At 38.1% G+C, this 20,652-nt stretch overlaps 1 protein-coding gene across 50 annotated transcripts in view; it reads left to right on the top strand.

Moving 5' to 3' along the window:
• The window catches only part of RNF180 (ring finger protein 180), a 256,780-nt gene that overhangs the window by 71,388 nt on the left and 164,740 nt on the right, over positions 1-20,652 (top strand). For 24 of the 50 annotated variants that reach the window (XR_014061727.1, XR_014061724.1, XR_014061728.1 and 21 more), the window contains one exon: positions 1,753-1,788. The exons of the other annotated variants lie outside the window; for them this stretch is intronic. Coding sequence is in view for 17 of the 24 variants with exons in the window: in XM_081518267.1 (XP_081374393.1) it covers positions 1,753-1,788 (36 nt within the window). In the remaining 7 variants the exon portion in view is untranslated. The remainder of the gene's footprint in view (positions 1-1,752; positions 1,789-20,652) is intronic. 50 annotated transcript variants of the gene reach the window in all.

The raw sequence follows: 20,652 nt of genomic DNA on the forward strand, positions 1-20,652 counted from the left end.
TATGAAAGCATATACTGTAAGATATAAAAAGTGAATATATTTTAGCATCATTATAATATACTTTATAGTTTATCAGAGCTGTAAACTTCAAAAATTTATTGAAAGTTTGACTGAAACCTAGATAAATTAGAGATGATCATATTAGCTATGTTAACAGAAATGATACCTTAAAAACAGTGTGGAGAGCTCTAAAATAATTCTCTTAACAAACAGAAACTTCAAAGAAGTATGGGAATTATCCTTGTTCTGTGTTGTAAATATATACAAATAGCATCTTTACAGTTTTCAAGATGTATTTAATTCTTAGGGTAGGTTTGTCTAAAAACCTCGGTTATGTTTTTAATCATTTTCTAGTGTAGGAACACTCTTTTTTCACACAGTTTAAAGCTAAGACCAAAATTAATGGTCGTTTTTTTTTTTCTAATGAAGTTGCTTTTATTCATTCACACACATGTGATTTAACCAATCTGCTTAGATAATTGCTTGAAGTGAATGAGTCTTAGACCTGTAACAAGTCAGTACCGGAATGGTATAGTGGGATCCCATTTGGTTGCTTGCACAGGAGCTGCAGGCAAACAAATGCCCAATGTGTCCTTAGCAAAGAAAATCTGAAAGCCTGTAGCTGCATAGAAATGACACAAACTCACAATGTGAGTACACACTGTGGCTTGAGTCAGAAGGAAGAACAATTTTTAGTAGTCAGTTTTACTAATTCAAGGGAAAGGGTAAATCCTAGAAATAGTTAATATTCAAGATAAATTAATGGCTCAACTATTCAGCTCATTTAATGTTTAATGAAGATTAGTTGATTATGTAAACATTCATCAAATATCTTTTTTGTGTATCATGCCTTAGGGTAATGACTTAAAAACAGATCTTACTCCCTTTTTTAATGAGAAAGATATGCATACAAGATATAAAGAAAAAGTGACCTATTATTAATGATAATCTTTAAAGGTTAAAATAATTGTTTGGAATAATAGATTTCTGACTTTCATTTGATATTTTAAATTATTTTTTTGTGTAAACTAGACATCTCTCTGGCAGATACCATGATAGAAAATGTTAATGATGCTACAGAAAGTTATTTACATGTTTGAAGCTTAGGGATATAAATAAGATTAATGTTAAACAGAAACTGCAGCCAATTTTCAGTATTTTTGTTCAGATGTTAACTGAGCATCTACTTTGGGAAAAGACAGTGCTGAGCAAACCATTTTTTTTTATTCAATGTAATCTTTTTGGTTTATTTTTTAATTTGCATACAATAAACTTGATTTATTCTTTGCATACAACTCTATGATCTAAATATATCTATAAAATTCATTTAACAACCACCACAATGAATGTTCAGAACAGTTCCATCTCCCCTCAAATTTCCCTTGTGCCTTTATAATTGTACTATGATTAAATCTTGCAGTCCTACCCTTGTGCCATCCCTTACTCCCCAAAATCACTGATCTATTCTCCATTACTTTAGCTTGTCTTTTTGGTAATTTTATAAAATAATAATGTGATGTTTATAAAATTAGAATATATAGTATGTAATGTTTTGAGACTTACCTGTGAGATTCATCCATGTTGTTGTATATATCTATAGTTTGTTGTTTTTTTGCTTAATAGTATTCCATTGTTTATCCATTTACTTGTGGAGGACAGGTAGGTTATTCCAGGTTTTGGCAGTTATGAATAGAGCTGTTACAAACATTCACATACAGGTTTTTGTGTGAACCTAAGCTTTCATTTCTCTAGGGTAAATGTCCAGGACTGGGATTGCTGGATTGCATGGTAAGTGTATATTTAAACTTTATAAATAAAGTCAAATTGTTTTTCTGAATGACTATACCATTTTTCAGTCCAAGCAGCAAGGTCTGAGAGTTCCTTTGCTGTGCATTCTCACAAACACCTGATATACTCTATTTTTTTAAGTTTTGTCATTAATAGATATGTGGCAGTATCTCATTGTGATTTTAGTTTGCATCTCCCTGATGGTGTTGAATGTTTTTTCAGGTGCTTATTTTTGTGCCATTTTTCAGGTGACATTTGTATATACTGTTCAGTGAAGTATCTTTTCAAATCTTTTGGTCATTTTCTTAATTGAGTTGTGTTCTTCATGCTGGATTTTGAAAATTCTTTATATACTTTGAATGTAAGTCCTTGGCTGATTCGTGATTTGTAAAGATTTTCTCCAAGTCTGTAGCTTGTCCTTTTATTCTCTTAGAAAAAACCTTTTTTTTTTTTCTGCAGAGGAAACTATATTTAATTTTGATGAAGTTACTATTTCTCAAATTTATTTTTAATGAATTATGCTTTTGGTGTCCTATCTAAGAACTCTGCCTAGCTCTAGTTTATGAAGATTTTCTCCTATGACTTCTTCTGAAAGTTATATAATTTTAAATTTTATATTGAGGATTATGATGCATTTTGAGGTTTTTTTTTTTTAAATAAGGTGTGAGATTTAGGTTGAGGTCCCTTGTTTTGCATAGAGATACTTGATTGTTCCAGAACCATTTGTTGAAAACACTGTTCTTTCTCCACTGAAATGCTTCTGCAGCTTTGTCAGAAATCAATTGGCTGTATATATGTGGGTCTATTTCTGGACTCTCTATTCTGTTCAGTTTATTTTTGTGTCTCTCCCATTGCCAATAGCCCTTTTTCTTGTTTCTTGTAGCTTTATACCGAGTCATTAAAATAGGGTACTGTGATTCCTTCAACTTTATTTTTCTTTTTCAAAATTGTTTATCATTCTAGCTCCTTTGCCTTTCCATATAAAATTTAGAATCAACCATTTTTTTCTTTAGAAAAAATAGACCAACTTGGGGAGAAAGGAAATGTTTTTTCCCGCCTATGAACACAATATGTCTCTCCTTTTACTTAGGTCTTTGCTTTCTTTCATCAATCAATATTTTGCAATTTTCAGCATTCAGAACTTGCACATATTTTGTTAGATTTATACCTAACTATTTACTTTTTGTGTTATTGTTAATTTAAAAAATTGTTTTATTATTGCCTATCACTAGTTTACATAATTGATTTTTGTTTTGACTTTATATCTTGTGATGTTGATAGTAGATGTCTTTGACACCTCTTGTCAGATTTATCTCTAAGAATTCATATTTTTATACTGTTGGTAAATATTATTACTTTATTAAATTTTAATTTCAATTGTTTCATTAATAATACATAGAAATAAAATTGAGTTTTGTATGTTAACCTTATATCTTGTTGTTCAGTCGCTCAGTTGTGTCTGACTCTTTGCGACCCCATGAACTGCAGCACACCTCGCCTTCCTGTCCCTCACCATCTCCCCAAAGTTTGCCCAAGTTCTTGTCCATTGCATTGGTGCAGTCTTACATCTTACACCTTTCTAATCTCACCTATCAAGAATAGCAGAGTTTCTGTATGTTTCTCTAGGTTTTCTACTTAGATCTTATCTGCAAAAAAAAGCATTTTTTCCTTTCCAATTTGGTTTTTTCTTTCTTGTGTTATTGAGTGAGCTAGAACATCGAGTACAATGTTGGGCAGAAGTGATGAGAGGAGATATCCTTGTCTTTTTCCTGATGTTGGGAGGAAAGCATTCAGTCTTTCATCTTTAAGTATTATGTTAGATATGAGTTTTGGGTAGATGCTGTTTATCAGGTTGAGGATGTATTTTTCTATTCCTAGCTTGCTGCAAGTTTTATCATGAATGGATGTTGAATTTTTTCAGATGCTTTTTCTGTATCAATTGATATGTTCACTTCTTGATGGACACTTGATAGTCGAGATAGGGAAGTAACCTGAGGAGCACTTAGGCTACTCTATATCCTGGCTATAGTCAATATGCTGCTATGAAGTGGGGGTGCATGTATCTTTTTGAATTAGTGTCTTGTTTTCTTCAGGTATGTATCCAGGAATGGAATTGCTAGATCATATAGTAGTTTTATTTTCAGTTTTTTGAGAAACCTCCACACTGTTTTCTGTGATAACTGCATCAATATACATTTTTAGCAGCATTGCTCTGAGGGTTCCCTTTAATCTACATCTTTGCTAACTTGTATTATTTATGAACTTTTTGATGATAGCCATTCTGACAGATGAGAAGTAGAACTTTATTGTGATTTTTATTTGCATTTGTCTGATGATTAGCAACATTGAGCATCTTTTCATGTGTCTGTTGGCCATCTGTGTATCTTCTTTGGAAACACATATATTGAGGTCTGTGAGAGTTGGACCATAAAGAAGGCTGCATGCTGAAGAACTGCTGCTCTCAAATTCTGGTGCTGGAGAAGACTCTTGAGTGTCCCTTGTACTGCAAGGAGATTAAACCAGTCAATCCTAAAGGAAATCAACCCTGAATATTCATTGGAAGGACCAATGCTGAAGCTGAAGCTCCAATACTTGGGCCACCTGATGTGGAGCACTGACTCATTGGTAAAGACCCCGATGCTGGGAAAAATTGAAGGTGGGAGGTGAAGGGGACAACAGAGGATGAGATGGTTGAATGGCATCACTGATGGAATGGACATGAACTTGGGCAGACTCCAGGAGATAGTGAAGGACAGAGTAGTTTGGTATGCTGTAGTCCGTGCGATTGCAGAGTCAGACATGACCTAGTGACTGATCAACAACAGTGTTGTGTAAGGAAGGGAGAAAGCATTATCGTCAATAAACTAGTCCCAAAGTGACATAGAAAACTGTAGTGTATCACATATGACTGAGGTTACTCTAGCTGTGTTTGTTGAGTAGCACCAGGCCCTGCATTTAGCCCTTTGGGCCTAGTGTACACTGGGATGTCTGTGCATGGTTTATATTCTAAACCTTCACATTTCATTTCATTTACTACATCAACCAAGATTTTCGCTGCCCACCTGTTGTTCTCCCTCATTGCTCCATTTCTGCCCTCACACATTATAAAAATCATAGTCACTTGCTGGCAATGAATGCCTCCTTGTCTTATTCAAACTTCCTTAAAACTTGTCAGATGCTGAGATGTCTCACCTACTCTTCTAACAGATGGGAACCTCACAATATTAGCGTCCATGTGCCCAGAAATGGGGCAATAGCTGGAATACTCTCTCTGGCTCTGCACAACTAATTGTGATTTCTGTCACTTGAACTTTCTTTTACAAAGTAATATTTTGAATTTAATTTTTAATTTTATAAGCAATATAACAATGTTAGAGAAAGTGTAGAAAACTGAAAAATACATTTACAAAAATCAACTGAGCAGTTAGTTACCTAAGAGAGAGGGAGAATGTGATCAAGGACTATGAGGGAACTCCAATGCTGTTTTTCTTCTTAAGCTGGGTGGTATGATCACAGATGTTTTATTCCATCTTATATGCTTTGATATTTTATAATACATTGAAAAATCAATTATAAATTATACTCCCCTAATAATGCCATTTCATACTGTTCGCGGGGTTCTCAAGGCAAGAATACTGAAGTAGTTTGCCATTCCCTTCTCCAGTGGACCACATTCTGTCAGACTTCTCCACCATGACCCATCCATCTTGGGTGGCCCCACATGGCATGGCTTAGTTTCACTGAGTTAGACAAGGCTGTGGTCCATGTGATCAGACTGGCTAGTTTTCTGTGATTATGCTTTCGGTGTGTCTGCCCTCTGATGCTCTCTTGCAACACCTACCATCTTACTTGGGTGTTGGAGAAGACTGTTTAGAGTCCCTTGGACTGCAAGAAGATCCAACCAGTCCATCCTAAAGGAGATCAGCCCTGGGTGTTCATTGGAAGGACTGATGTTGAAGCTGAAACTCCAATACTTTGGCCACCTCATGTGAACAGTTGACTCATTGGAAAAGACCCTGATGCTGGGAAGGACTGGGGGCAGGAGGAGAAGAGGACGACAGAGGATGAGATGGTTGGATGGCATCACCGACTTGATGGACATGGGTTTGGGTAAACTCCGGGAGTTGGTGATGGACAGGGAGGCCTGGAGTGCTGCGATTCATGGGGTCGCCAAAAGTCGGACACAACTGAGCAACTGAACTGAACTGAACTGAACTGAATAATGCCATACCTTTGTTTTTTTGCCATACCCTTTTAATTCACTATTTCTGTTGCAAAATCTTAGCTTATTTACCTTTGTTTTCCTTGTAAAGCTAGAGGCTCCAACATACAACATAGATAAGTATATTTTTACCTAAGAGGTTCATTTGTTGATAATGCTTTTATAATTTATAATGCTCCATTAGAATAAAGTTGAATATTTAATAATCCATGAGAAAAACTTTCCACTAAAAAATAATTATATATCTGTGTTGCACTAGGATATGCTATTCAGCTTTAAAATTCTATGCTTTTAAAATGACCCTCACTGGAGTTTGTAAAGGTGACATTGGTCATATTTTTCAACACAAGAGGGCGCCAAATTTCCTCTTGCAACAAAACTGTCAAAATTATTTCTTTCCATCAAAGAATTTCATATACTGGGGTAGAATATGGAATGGTACATCTTTAATTTTTTGACATATTAAAAATAAGAGAATTGTGCTTTGTTAGAAAGAGTTTGCAGATCATGGTAAGACGTTCTCTTGTTGCCATTAGGCAGTAATCTGTTAGTGCTTTAACACAGCTGCTTTTCAGAAGTGGTATATATTTGTTAGAGGGAATAAAGCAGCTACTCAGGGGTAATGCTTGGGATAAATTATTTTGAAGGAGCTGTAGATAACCCACCTAGTCTGTCTGTGAGTTTTAGGTGGCATGTGCAGTTTTCTGGAAATGAGTATGACCCCTCAAATCAGTATAAAATCAATGGCAAGTGTTGTGCTTCCCTGGTTGCTCAGATGGTAAAGAGTCTGTCTGCAATGTGGGAGACCCAGGTTCGATCCCTGGGTCAGGTAGATCCCCTGGAGAAGGAAATGGCAACCCACCCCAGTATTCTTGCCTGGAAAATCTCATGGACAGAGGAGCCTGGTGGGCTACAGCCCAGGGTTCACAGAGTTGTACACGAATGAAGTGACTTAGCATGTATGGAGTAGAATACTGGCAGAGGGGCATTAAATGCAAGCCAGTAAATCACAGTGAACCAGTCACACTTCAATGTTTAATAGAGTTTTGTTACCTTGGTTCGGTAAGCCATCTGCTCCCATGCTTGAATAAAAGAGTACTGGGAACAAAGCCACACAAGCCAGTGCTCCTTTTTACTGATTGTACTCTTTTTGTCCAGTTTAACATATAAAGATATTTTTACAGTGTGTGTGTGTATGTTAAATTATTTCTAGTCATTAGACCTTCCCCCCCCCCTTTTTCTCCTGTCATAAGAATTGATTATCTATTTTGATTTTCTAATCACAAGCAAATACAAATGAACAACTTTTGTAAAGCAGCAACATCATCCTGTACAGAAAATACCAGGCAGGTATTTTAAGGAAATTAAGATGCTAGCTCCCTCTATGTACTTTGCTGGTATGTTATAAATTACCATATATTTAGTTGCTTACCACAATACAAATATATTATAGTTCTGGAGATCAGAAGTTTGAAATGGGTCTCACTGGGCTAAAATCAAGGTTTGTCAGCGATGTATTCCATTCCGGAGGTCTTGGGGACAATTCACATTCTTGCCTTTTATAGCTTCTAGACACTTGTCTGCTTTAGTTGGCTCATGGCCACCTTCTAACTACAATGCCAGTGATGGCTAGTCAAGTCTTTCTTATATGTTGTCTCTCTGGTTCTGACTCTTCTTTCTTCTTCCTATTTAACAACCCTTGTGTTTACATTGGGCCCAGCCCATTTAATCCAGTATAATTTCCTTATTTTAAGGTCAGCTAATTAGCAATTTCATCTGTAGTCTTCCCCTTGCCATTTAAATGTAACATATTCACAGTTTCCAGGGATTAAGATGTGGGCATTTTTGAAGGAGGAGGGATTGTTTTGCCAATCACAGATGGTTTAACTGGAACATATGGGTCAGGCCAACCTTGAGAGAGCCTTTTCCCTGGAATCTATACATTACTTACTTCTATAGTTTTTCTTGGAGTTCTGAAAATGAATATTTGTTCCGAAAACATAATTCATTAATTCTGTGTTAGACATTAGCATAATAATTTGACAGAAATAATTAGTCCACCAGGGTCTTTCCTAAATACAACTCTTTCGTGTCCAACTCTTTGTGACCCCATGCATTTTTTCACCACCAGGCTCCTCTGTCCATGGGGATTTTCCAGGCAAGAATACTGGAGGGGATTGCCGTTTCCTTCTCAGGGGATCTTCTTGACCCAGGGATCGAACACATGACTCCTGCACTGGCAGGCAGATTCTTTACCTGCTGAGCCACCTGGGAAGCCCCTTCCTAAGTACAGTAAAGGGCAGTTAGACTTCCCAGTGGCCCTAGTGGTAAAGAATCTGCCTGCCAATTCAGTAGATGAAGAGATGACACAGATTTGGTCCCTGGGCCGGGAAGATCCTCTGGAGGAGGCAGCGACAACCAGCTCCAGTATTATTGCCTGGACAATTCCATAGACAGAGGAAACTGGCAGACTACAGTCCATGGGGTTGCAAAGAGTTGGACATGACTGAGCATTATTTGGGAAGACCTGGGTAGGGAGCTTGATCAGAAAAGTTAAGAGGTAGAAGGCATTGTTTGAAAAGGGTTAGTGAGTTCAGGACAGAGCAAACAACTTGAGGGCAAACGGCTGCTTGGGTAGAAAGTATTATACTGAAGATAATATTGACCCACCTTACAATGTTGCCTGGAGCCAGAACTCTGAGTAAAGGAACATGAAACAATAAACCACATCTTCTTAGTGCATAAATAACTTCCAAGTAGCACAAGGCTATACTGAGATCTATTAGGGTTCATTTCATTTTATAGAAATAACAGTCACAAGTGTATTCATGTTAAAAATGACAGCTTTCATTTATACTGCCCATGTCAGTTTTTGTGTTTAATAATGAACTGTGTACCCTAAAAGCCCAGTTTTCCTAATGTTTCTTTTTTATTTATTTTGAGTCAACTAAGTGCTATATGTGGAGAAGGAAATGGCAACCCACTCCAGTGTTCTTTCCTGGAGAATCCCAGGGACAGAGGAGCCTGGTGGGCTGCCATCTATGGAGTCTCACAGAGTCGGACACGACTGACGCGACTTAGCAGCAGCAGCAGCAACAGCAAGTGCTATAACAGGGCTTCCTGATGGCTCAGACTTTGAAGAATCCCCCTGCAGTGCAGGAGACCCGGGTCGATTCCTGGGTTGGGAAGATCCCCTGGAGGAGAAAATGGCAACCCACTCTGGTATTCTTTCCTGGAGAATCCCATGGACAAAAGAGGCTGGTGGGCTACAGAACATGGGGTCGCAAAAAGTTGGACATGACTGAGCAACTAACACTTTCTTTAAGTGCTATATGAAAGAAAGACACTCTTAATTTTTTTCTTGTGTAAATTAAATGATAAATAGATTCCATAATAGATTCTAAAGGAAATCAACCCTGAATATTGATTGAATATTGAATATCGGTCATTGGAAGGACCAATGCTGAAGCTGAAGCTCCAATACTTTGACCACCTGATGTGAAGAGCTGACTCACTGGAGAAGACCCTGATGCTGGGAAAGACTGAGGGCAGGAGGAAGAGGGGGCGCAGAGGATGAGATGGTTAGATGGCATCAATGGACATGAGTTTGAGCAAACTCTATGGGAGATGGTGAAGGACAGGAAAACCTGGCGTGCTGCGGTCTATGGGGTCCCAGAATCATACACAATGAGGGGCTGAACAACTACAGTAACAAGATACCTCAGACTTACTGAATTTGACAAGGAAGAGTAAGTTCTCTTTCAGTGAACTCATTAGTTATGTAGGTCCCTATTCATTATGCCGACTATTGGAGGTACACCTTTGAGTTAGCTTAAAGAAAGAAGTTAGCTTAAACTTAGTTTAAAGAAACTAATCAATTGTTTGGAAAATAGTGTATGTTGTGGTATGATAAAGAGTTTCTGTCTCAGAAGTGAATTGCTGAATTCTGCTCTTCCAGCAGACTCGGGAACATATTTAGGGAAGAAATAGAGATTTTAATCTCTCTGGGTTGGTTTTCTCTACACCTTAAAGAATTATGTACTGCCGTGGTTCTCAGGTGCTCATTTGTGTGCCAAATGCATCAGAACCACCAGGGGAGCTTTGTATAATTCCACTAGAGATTCTAGTGCCATAAGTCTGGGACAGGCCACAGACAATTTTTGAAAGTTCCATAGTTAATTCCAATATTTGGTAACAGGCTTCCCTGTCCTTCACTAGCTCCTGGAGTTTGTTCAAATTCATATTCATTGATTCAGTGATGCCATCCAACCATCTCATTCTCCTTTGACCTCTTCTCCCCCTGCCCTCAATCTTTCCCAGCATCAAGATCTTTTCCAAAGAGTTGGCTCTTTGCATCAGGTGACCAAAGTATTGGAGCTTCAGGTTTAGCATCAGTTCTTTCAGTGAACATTCAGGGTTGATTTCCTTTCGGATTAACTGGTTTGATCTCCTTGCTGTTCAAGGGACTCTCAAGAGTTTTCTCCAGCACCATAGTTGGAAAGCATCAATTCTTTGTCACTCAACATTCTTTATGGTCTAACTCTCACATCCTTACCTGACTGGAAAAACTGTAGGTTTGACTATATGGACCTTTATTTGGCAAAGTGATGTCTCTGCTTTTTAATACACTGTCTAGGTTTGTCACAACTTTTCTTCCAAGGAGCAAGTGTCTTTTAATTTCATGGCTGTAGTCACTGTCTGCAGTGATTATGGATCCCAAGAAAATAAAACCCACCACTGTTTCAATTTTCCTTGTCTATTTGCCATGAAGTGCTGGGACCAGATGCTATAATCTTAGTTTTCTGAATGCTGAGTTTTAGGCCAAGTTTTTCAGTCTCCTCTTTCACTTTCATCAAGAGGCTCTTTAGTTCCTCTTCACTTTCTGCCGTTAGAGTGGTATCATCTGCATATCTGAGGTTGTTAATATTTCTCCCAGCAATCTTGATTCCAGCTTATGCTTCATCCAGCCCTGCATTTTGCATGTACTCTGCATATAACTTAAACAAACAGTGACAATATACAACCTTGATGTACTCTTTTCTCAGTTTTGAACTAGTCTGTTGTTCTTGTCCGCTGGTTCTCATTGTTGCTTCTTGACCTGCATACAGGTTTCTCAGGAGGAAGATAAGGTTGTCTGGTATTCCCGTCTTTTAGAATTTTCCAGTTTCTTGTGATCCACACAGTCAAAGTCTTTAGTGTAATCAAGCAAAAGTAAATGTTTTTCTGGAATTGGAATTCCCATGCTTTCTCTATGATCCAGCGGATGTTGGCAATTTGATCTCTGGTTCCTCTGCCTTTTCTAAATCCAGCTTGAACATCTGGAATTTCTCCATTCACATACTGTTGAAGCCTGGCTTGAAGGATTTTGAGCATTACTTTTTAGCATGTGAAATGAGTGCAATTGTATGGTAGTTTGAACATTCTTTGGCATTGTCTTTCTTTGGGATTGGAATGAAAACTGACCTTTTCCAGTCCTGTGGCCACTGCTGAGTTTTCCAAATTTGCTAACATATTGAGTGCAGCACTTTAACAGCACCATCTTTAGGATTTGAAAAAGCTCAGCTGGAATTGCATCACATCCTCTTGCTTTGTTCATAGTAATGTAGTTTTTCTTTCGAGTCAAAGAATGATATTAATGATAATAATAAACAACAGTAGCAACAAAACAATAAACACTTCCATAGCACTAGCTATGTGCCAGGTCCTGCTCCAGGCCCTTAAAGTATACTGTACTAATCACTTTATCTTCATGGCAACTGTTGAGGTAGTTACCTTATGATTGCTGTTTTATAAATGAATGGTACATACCTTGTCCAAGATCACTCAGTTAGTAGCTTTGGGAGCTGGGATTCAAAACCAAGCCTTGAACCTTAAGAAGCTGTGTTCCATCTACTGTATTTCATTTTTTTCATAATTCTATACTTCTTGGAAGGAAAGTTATGACCAACCTAGATAGCATATTAAAAAGCAGAGACGTTACTTTGCCAACAAAGTCCGTCTTGTCAAGGCTGTGGTTTTTCCCATGGTCATATGTGGATGTGAGAGTTGGACTATAAAGAAAGCTGAGCGCTGAAGAATTGATGCTTTTGAACTGTGGTGTTGGAGAAGACTGTTGAGAGTCCCTTGGACTGCAAGGAGATCCAACCAGTCCATCCTAAAGGAGATCAGTCCTGGGTGTTCATTGGAAGGACTGATGTTGAAGCTGAAACTGCAATACTTTGACCACCTGATGTGAAGGGCTGACTCATTTGAAAAGACCCTGATGCTGGGAAAGATTGAGGGCAGGAGGAGAAGGGGATGACAGAGGATGAGATGGCTGGATGGCATCATCAACTCGATGGACAGGGGTTTGGGTGGACTCAGGGAGTTGGTGATGGACAGGGAGGCCTGGCCTGCTGCAGTTCATGGGGTCGCAAAGAGTTAGACACGACTGAGCGACTGAACTGAACTGAACTGATTTTGCTATGGAATGCATATATGTGATAGGAAATAGAAGAGTAAGTTGTTTAAAACCATGGACTTACAAGCAGTCTCTGTATGTTACTGGCTGAATAATCACTTAGGTGAAATACTTACCTTCTTTGGGCCTTGGTTTCCTCATCTAAAATAGTAATAATAATAATAATAGTAAACGAATTTGAAAATATATTCCTAGGACTTCCCTGGTGGTACAGTGGTTGAGTCTTCCAATGCAGGGGGTGCAAATTTGATTCCTGATCAGGAAACAAAAATCCTGCATGCCATGTGGTTCAGTCAAAAAGAAAAAATAAAAGCATGTAGATAAATAAATAAATTCCTTGTAACATGTTACAAGATTAAGAAATGTTTGCAAAATGTTGGACATATGCATTTTACATATAATAAACACCCAGTAATTGGTAGATGTTGCTATCATTATATGATTATATTGTAATTTTTGAGGCATTAAATGGTCAAGAAGCTTAAAAAATGAAAAAAATATGGCAAACGTGACTGTCTGGAATATATTGGCAGGTTAGATTTTAGCAAATATAGGGTTACATGGATAATTTAGCAAAGATTCTCAAACGAGACAACAAAAGTCCTTAGTGATATGCAGAGATAATCTTGATGGGCCAATTTAAAGCTTCAATAATTTTTAATATTCTTATGGTTTGGATAGTCTTCCTAGATGATGTGTCATGAAGTCTAAGACCACAGATTGAAACATCAAGGGCACTGGTGGTCCATCCTAGGGACTCTGTTGTGGGGGAGCACCAGAAGGCCCTAGAAGAATTCAACAAGGTTGCACTACCCCAAGAAGATTTTGGTGACAAATGGTTAGAACACATAAGGAGTAGAGGACATAACTGAGGACTATATAGCCTTTGAGTGGTTCTTAGGGATAAGTTGAGTAAGTCTTCTTGATCCTGAGCAGTAAGGAGGAAGAAAAGCCACCAGTCCTTGACATCTTACTTACAAGTAGTTGTTTTTTTCATAGCTGGTACAACTAAGGAGTCGTGCAGAGCATCATCACTCCAGTACCTATGGAAAGACTTCCCATCCTTATGAGTTTCCTTTGCTTCCACCCAAGTACCTTCATCATTCTACTTCTTGCTCTTGTTACTCCCAGGGTTGTTTATTAAAGCAGTATATAATATTCCTCTCATTTGGACTTTGCAGTAGCCTTCCAGCTATCCTTTCTTACTTTTCAGTATATATTACTATGTCTACAGCTCCATTTGTTTCTTTTACTGTTATGTTCCCAAACCTCTTTGACTATAATTGCCTACTGAACAATTAATATCTAGGTTGCCAATCCATGCCTTTGCTTGTATCCCAAAGTTTCTATACATGTATACTATGTTTCAGTCAAGTTGGACTGTTTATTGTACCCCTAACACTTTTCACTCTTAGTTTTATCTTGTGGTTTTACTCCCGAACCTAAGGCATTCTTTTAAAATGATGATCATCTCTTAAGGTACAATTAAGAGAACAGTTGTTTTCTTGGAGTCTTCCATACTTTTTCAGGAAGAAATTATTACTCTTTTGTGCTGTGCTTAGTCGCTTAGTTGTGTCTGACTCTTTGTAACCCTATGGACTGCAGCCTGCCAGGCTTCTCTGTCCATGGAGATTCTCCAGGCAACAACACTGGAGTGTGTTGCCATGCCCACCTCCAGGGGATCTTCCCAACCCAGAGATTGAACCCAGGTTTTCCACATTGTGGGCAGATTCTTTACCGACTGAGCTGCCAGGGAAGCCCAAGAATCCAGGGGATCTTCCTGACCCAGGAATTGAACCAGGGTCTCCTGCATTGCAGGCAGTTTCTTTACCAGCCGAGCTATGGGGGAACTCTCCAAATTTGTCTCACTTCCTCTGCTCTATTACATGTTCCTAAAAGTAGGTGAAAAATGATTGAAGCAGACATCTTTGAATCTTCTTGGATAACATTGACATAGTGCTTTGTATATAGGCACTCAATAAATAATAAGTGAATAGATTAATGTAAGAGACATTTAGTAAACTTTTGTGAAAAAGCAGTGTATACTGAAACTTTACATCATTTTGAATAATTTCATGAATTCATCCAAAAAGTACATTGTTTGTGTTAGAGTGACTTTTTAAAGTTTTGAGACTTATGAGGTTTTTCATATAAGAAGTGGGAAATGCACACATTTTTAAATGTAGAATGTTCATGAAGTTATGATATCAATTATGTTTACAGTAGCTTGCTGTATAATATAAAAGATCTTTTCTTACAGTTTGATCTTGTATTCCAAGATCTAAACTAAATATATGTTACTGAATTATTATCAGAGAAAACGGAAAAACTCTGTTTGCTAAATTATACTTATGGCTGTTTTTCTTGTCTTTTAAAAATACATATACAAGTATTTCAAGCACATAAATATTATTTTAGGAAAACTGGGGAAGAATTTACTTTGTCTTTAATGTTTATGTCTTTAATTTATTTAAATGTTAAATAAATGTTAAATAACCATTAAGACTATTGGATTAGTTATCTTTCACAATAATGCTGCCTAAGATCTCACTGTAATCTTTCACTATAAAACTTACTGGCTTAAAAAAATCTATTTTATTTGTTCTCCATCCTGTTGGTCAGCATGTTGATCTAGGACCGGCTGGTCAGTTCTTCTACTGGGTTTTCCTACATCATCTGGCAGTCACTGGGCCTGGAAGGTCCAAGATGTCCACACTCACACATGAGGAGGTTGATGCTGGTCTGAGTTTGTTCTCTTTCTCCATGTAGCCTTATATCATTAAGGATCTTCTCATGGCAGCATTGTCTTCTAAGATAGCTAGTATGGAAGCTGAAGACTGCTTGAAGCCTAGGCTTGGAAGTCAAAAGACATCACTTCTACTACATATTGTTGCTCAGAGCAGGTTATAAGCTTAGAGCAGATGTATGGGTGGAGAAATGGATTTTTCCTTTTGGTGAGAGGAACAACGAAGTCACATCGAGAAGGAACATGCACACAGACACGGGAGGATTTGTTAGGCCCATCTTTGCAGACAATATATATTACAAGTTTTACAAACTTCAGAGTGCTATAGGTTAATCCTCAGTTGTCTTTTGTTTTCTCTGAAAAAGTCCATGGAAAACTGGTTGTTTCCAAAGTTTTTGCTCTGTGATGACTATACTGCCCTTGGCTTAAGGAGATTTTGTTGGGGAGATTTAAAAATAAGACCTCTGTTCTGCCTACCCTCATCCTCCCATGCCCTGCAAAGAATCTTGTTCAATTCATCTGGAGTGGGCCTTGTCATTAGCATTTTTAAAAAGCTTTCTATATTGTTCTAATAACGTGCAGCCAGGGTTTTGAACCATTACACTAGACAGTGTTCTCTTTGTACTGCTGATTGTCTGAATTTTAAAAAGTAGGCAGTGTCTATCTTATATCAGAAACTACGTGATTGACAGAGCAGTTTGTTGCCTTACTGATTTTCAAATTATCCCTCTTATTTAAAGCAAAATGAAGTACTAACAATAAGAATTAAAACAGCCAGTGCAAATAATTTTTAAAGGGAACCGTAAATAAAAGACATTCAAAAATTAAAATAATGAGAAAGTAGTAATAATTACTTTTGAGAAGAATAATAGTTATAAATGACACAGTGGGCCAGATTTCGCCTATGGGCCCTTATACACACTCTCCACTAGTAATTGATAAGGGACTCACGTTCATGCTTCTGAGAAGAGACTTTAGACCAATGGGTATGGGGTGATATGCACCAAAACTCTGTGAAGGAAAATGGATTGTGTTGGTAGCTGAAAGAAATGAGTTCAGCAATTCTGCTGAAGACTGCAGAGTCACAGAATGTTAGAACCGAAAAGGCCCACAGAAATGATCTAGTTCACCACTCTTATCTGGTTCTTTTTCACCACCATTAGAATTGAGACTCACTGTCCTAAATAATCACCTTGTATTCCAAATGAATGCTGTGAACCATTTCAGAAAACCTGTTTTTCTGCTTGGCCTGTAGTTGAGGAGGTGCTTCCCTCGTAGCTCAATCGGTAAAGAGTTTGCCTGCAATGTAGGAGATCCGGGTTCAATTACTGGGTTGGGAAGATCCCCTGGAGAAGGAAATGGCAACCCACTCCAGTATTCTTGCCTGGAGAATCCCATGAACAGAGAAGCCTGGCTGGCTGCAGTCTATGGAGTCGCAAGAGCTGGACACGACTGAGCGACTAAGCACAGCACACAGCATGGCACACTGGAGGGAGAGCTGGAAGTCCCAACAGATTAACATTTGGATTCTGGCTCCACGGACAGTGTAGCTCTGTAGTCTTGGCTGGTCAGTTCACCTGAGCCTTGGTTTCCTCTATGTGTTTAGTGCCTCATCCACAAAAAGTCAGATTTATGTGGATATATGTGACTGACATCTCTTCCTCTCCATTTGTCATTCAATTAGTAAAGAACTTTTTCCTTTTAATTAAAGATTAATAGCATGGTCAGTGGCTTTCAAAGTCATGGTCTTAACTGGCTGGGCTTTCTGGATAACAGTTACCCTTTCTTATTTTACCTTAATTCTGAGAATATATTTGTTTAAGATATTAATTTTAAATGCTGTCTCATAATGTTAAATGAAAAACAAAACAGGCTACACACGTGTTTCAGTTCAGTTCAGTTCAGTCGCTCAGTCGTGTCCGACTCTTTGCGAACCCATGAACCTCAGCACACCAGGCCTCCCTGTCCATCACCAACTTCCGGAGTACAGATAATTGAATTGCAACCATGAAAAAATTGAAAGAAAACATACCAAAATTTTATAGATTTCCTTTTTCTTCCAAACACCTAAAATAAATGTGATTTATATTCATAGTGATGTTGAATCCACCTGCAATTCTAAAGTTTTCTAAGCCAACCAACCCCAGTGTTGACTTCTTACTTCTTTTCCTGCATTTTCCATCTAAATTTATAGTGCGAGCATGCTAAGTCATTTCAGTCATGTCCAACTCTTTGCGACCCCATGGATTGCAGCCCGCCACGCTCCTCTATCTATGGAATTCTCCAGGGGAGAATACTGGAGTGCATTGCCATGCCCACCTCAAGGGGATCTTCCTAACCCAGGGATGGAACTTACCTCTTACATCTCCTGCTTTGGCAGATGGGTTCTTTACCACTAGCGTCACCTGGGAAGTCACCAAATGTATAGTATCATATAAGCAATTGTCAAAGTTATAAACATGGAAGTCTATTTTCGTTATTACCCATGTTATTACACTTTTACACAATTGGTTATTAAATTTGATTTTTTCTACTTTTAAAATGTATCTTTTCTTCTACTCCCACTGTTCAAGGCTCTTGTTCAAACCCTTATTATCTTATTCTTTGTTGCTGTTATTTTGTCACTAAGTCATGTCTGATTCATTTGCAACCCCATGAACTATAGTTGTCCTCTGTCCATGGGATTTCCCAAGCAAGAATACTGATGTGAGTCGCCATTTCCTTCTCCAATCTTATTCTTGATTTACATCTAAAACATACCTGGTCACCATAGTCTTTTTACTTAAAAACCCGTGAATATCCACTTATGAAGGGTAGTGTCTAAACCCTAGCAGAACACTTGCTGTTCAGTCACTCAGTCATGTCCAACTCTTTGCAACTCCATGGACTGCAACACATCAGGCTTCCCTGTCCTTCACCATCTCCCAGAGCTTGCTTAAACTCATGTCCATTGAGTTGGTGATGCCATCCAACCATCTCATCCTCTGTCGTCCCCTTTTCCTGCCTTCAATCTTTCCCAGCATCAGGGTCTTCTGCAAAGAGTCAACTCTTCTCATCAGGTGGCCAGAGTGCTGGAGCTTCATCCTCAGTCCTTCCAATGAATATTCAGGACTGATTTCCTTTAGGATTGACTGGTTTGATCTCCTTGCAATCCAAGGGACTCTTAAGAGCCTTCTCCAACACCACAGTTCATAAGCATCAACTTGCTCCTGTCCAAAACGTCTGTTGAGACTTTCAGTCCGTGATTCATTAAATAACACAAACACTTAATTTCATTGAAATGTCCTTGAAACTAGTCCTGACCAAAATGTCCATGGAGACATTTGACGCATGATTTCTTAAATAATATAAACATTTAACTTCATTAAAATTGTATTTATGTTATTTTATTGTGGTTCATGATGAATTTTTGATTTTATATTTATTCTTGTTCTTCTCCATCTGAAGTTTGGCAAAATTGCTCTTAAGTTGTTGAACAATTACTCTCAAGTATACTGTATATCAGCTTGATTATTGGCTTTATATTCATTAAATCTCTTAACAATTTCATTGTTACAAATTTGACTTTGTCAGCATTATCATGAAGTTGCTAGCTATATTTGAATGTGATCAGCAAGAACCTGAGTGATTGTTTGTTGATTGCTTCACTGTTGTCTATTAATACTTCAGTAAATCTCCAAGTTCAAGGACGATACTCTACCATCAGCTTGTGAAAGTTGCTTTGCCAGCCTTTCACTGCGTTCATCTTGCGATTGCTGTTTGGTACAAATGTATAAAGATTCCAAGTTTCTGATGGAAATCTTGGAGCTTATGATTTTCTTTGCCTCTGCCAAACCTTCCTTAGATATACACTTTCTCAACATAATCCACTAAGTCATCTAAATTTTCCTCTGTTTTCTCCATAATATACTCAAAAATTTCATTTGTGTCTTGTACAAATGGAAGCCCAAACACCACAGATTCACACTTACAGGTATAACTTTCCATTGTCATATACTCAGCTTGTTAGACCCAAAGAAAATATTTGATTACAGTGATTGTGAAGAGTGAAACAAACATTCTTTTACTTGTGTGTTGTATAGAAGTAGTTGAATTACATTCATATTTATAATCTCAGAATTCTATCATGCATAATGAATGATTAACACTGAGATTTCTTTTCCACACAAATGCACATACTCTGTCACATAGATGGATAGACAGATCAGGCAATCTGTGTCTTCTCATCTTTGTATTGTCAGCATATGAATCACTGATACAAGATAATACACGACTACACTGTGAATAGTAAATAGCTCGAGTGAACTGTGCTGGTGCCCTCTTGAGGTGCTGTCATTGACTGAGGTTTCAGCTCTATGAATCATTTTTGAAAGAAGTTTGGGACTTCCCTGGTAGCTCAGATGGAAAAGAAACTGCCTGCAATGCAGAAGACCCGGGTTCGATCCCTGGGTTGGGAAGATCCCCTGGAGAAGGAAATGGCAACCCACTCTAGTATTCTTGCCTGTAGAATTCCATGGACTGAGGAGCCTGGCAGGCCACAGTCCATGGGATTGCAAAGAGTCAACACATGACTGAGTGACTAACACTTGGGAAAAAGAAAAAGCAGCATCTAATAAGCCAGGGAACTTGGTCAGATAGCAGTGCGAGGGGAACAGATCATGGCCCTGGTTACAATTTAACTACATGTAAGAGCTCAGCCTGTTGATTTAAGGGATTTGTTTGTTTGTTAGTTCACTATAGTCGTGAATCAGTATTTCTCTGATTTAGGGTGTGAAAGTAGTCTTACATTCTGCATGTATGAGAGTAGCAAAAAGGAAGAGTTCCTTTATGCCTTGAGGATATATGGTTATAGTCAGAATTTTTTTCAGAGCTCTCTAAACTCTTCAACCCAAATGATGGATTTCTTGACTAAATTGATATAAATTGATTTCTTGACTCACTAATGGGTTGAAATCTGCTGTTTGAAAAACACTGCTTTGAAGTTCTTTGATAAATTGTGACTGTGGCTTCTCCTTTTGGATCCTACATCTTATACCTCTTTTCAAAATGAGCCAGGCCAGTCAGTTTGTGAGTATTAAAAGGCATTTGATTTTCCTGCCACTGTTGCTGCTCAAAATTGTACAACAATACTTCTCAGTAGATTCATTGCAAAGAAAAATAAGTTCAAGTGAGGAATTCAGTTCAATTCAATAAATTTGTTGAGCAAGCTCCTGCCATGTGCCAGGCCCTATCCTGGGCGCTGAAGATGTGGGCATGAATTAAGCATGATGTTTTTCTTCTAGGGAACTTAGGTTACTGAAGAGGAAAAGATGGAAATAAAGTGTAATGACGGGCCTCTTATGAGGTGCACAAGGAGTACAAAGGAGGAAGTAGTCAGTTTTCCCTGAGAAAGACTGATAATGTTTCATAGGGAACATCCTTGAGCTAAGTCTGGAA

This window comes from Giraffa tippelskirchi, chromosome 8 (genome assembly GCF_054371585.1).
Source record: "Giraffa tippelskirchi isolate mGirTip1 chromosome 8, T2T-mGirTip1v1.2.pri, whole genome shotgun sequence".
Classification (NCBI taxonomy): domain Eukaryota; kingdom Metazoa; phylum Chordata; class Mammalia; order Artiodactyla; family Giraffidae; genus Giraffa; species Giraffa tippelskirchi.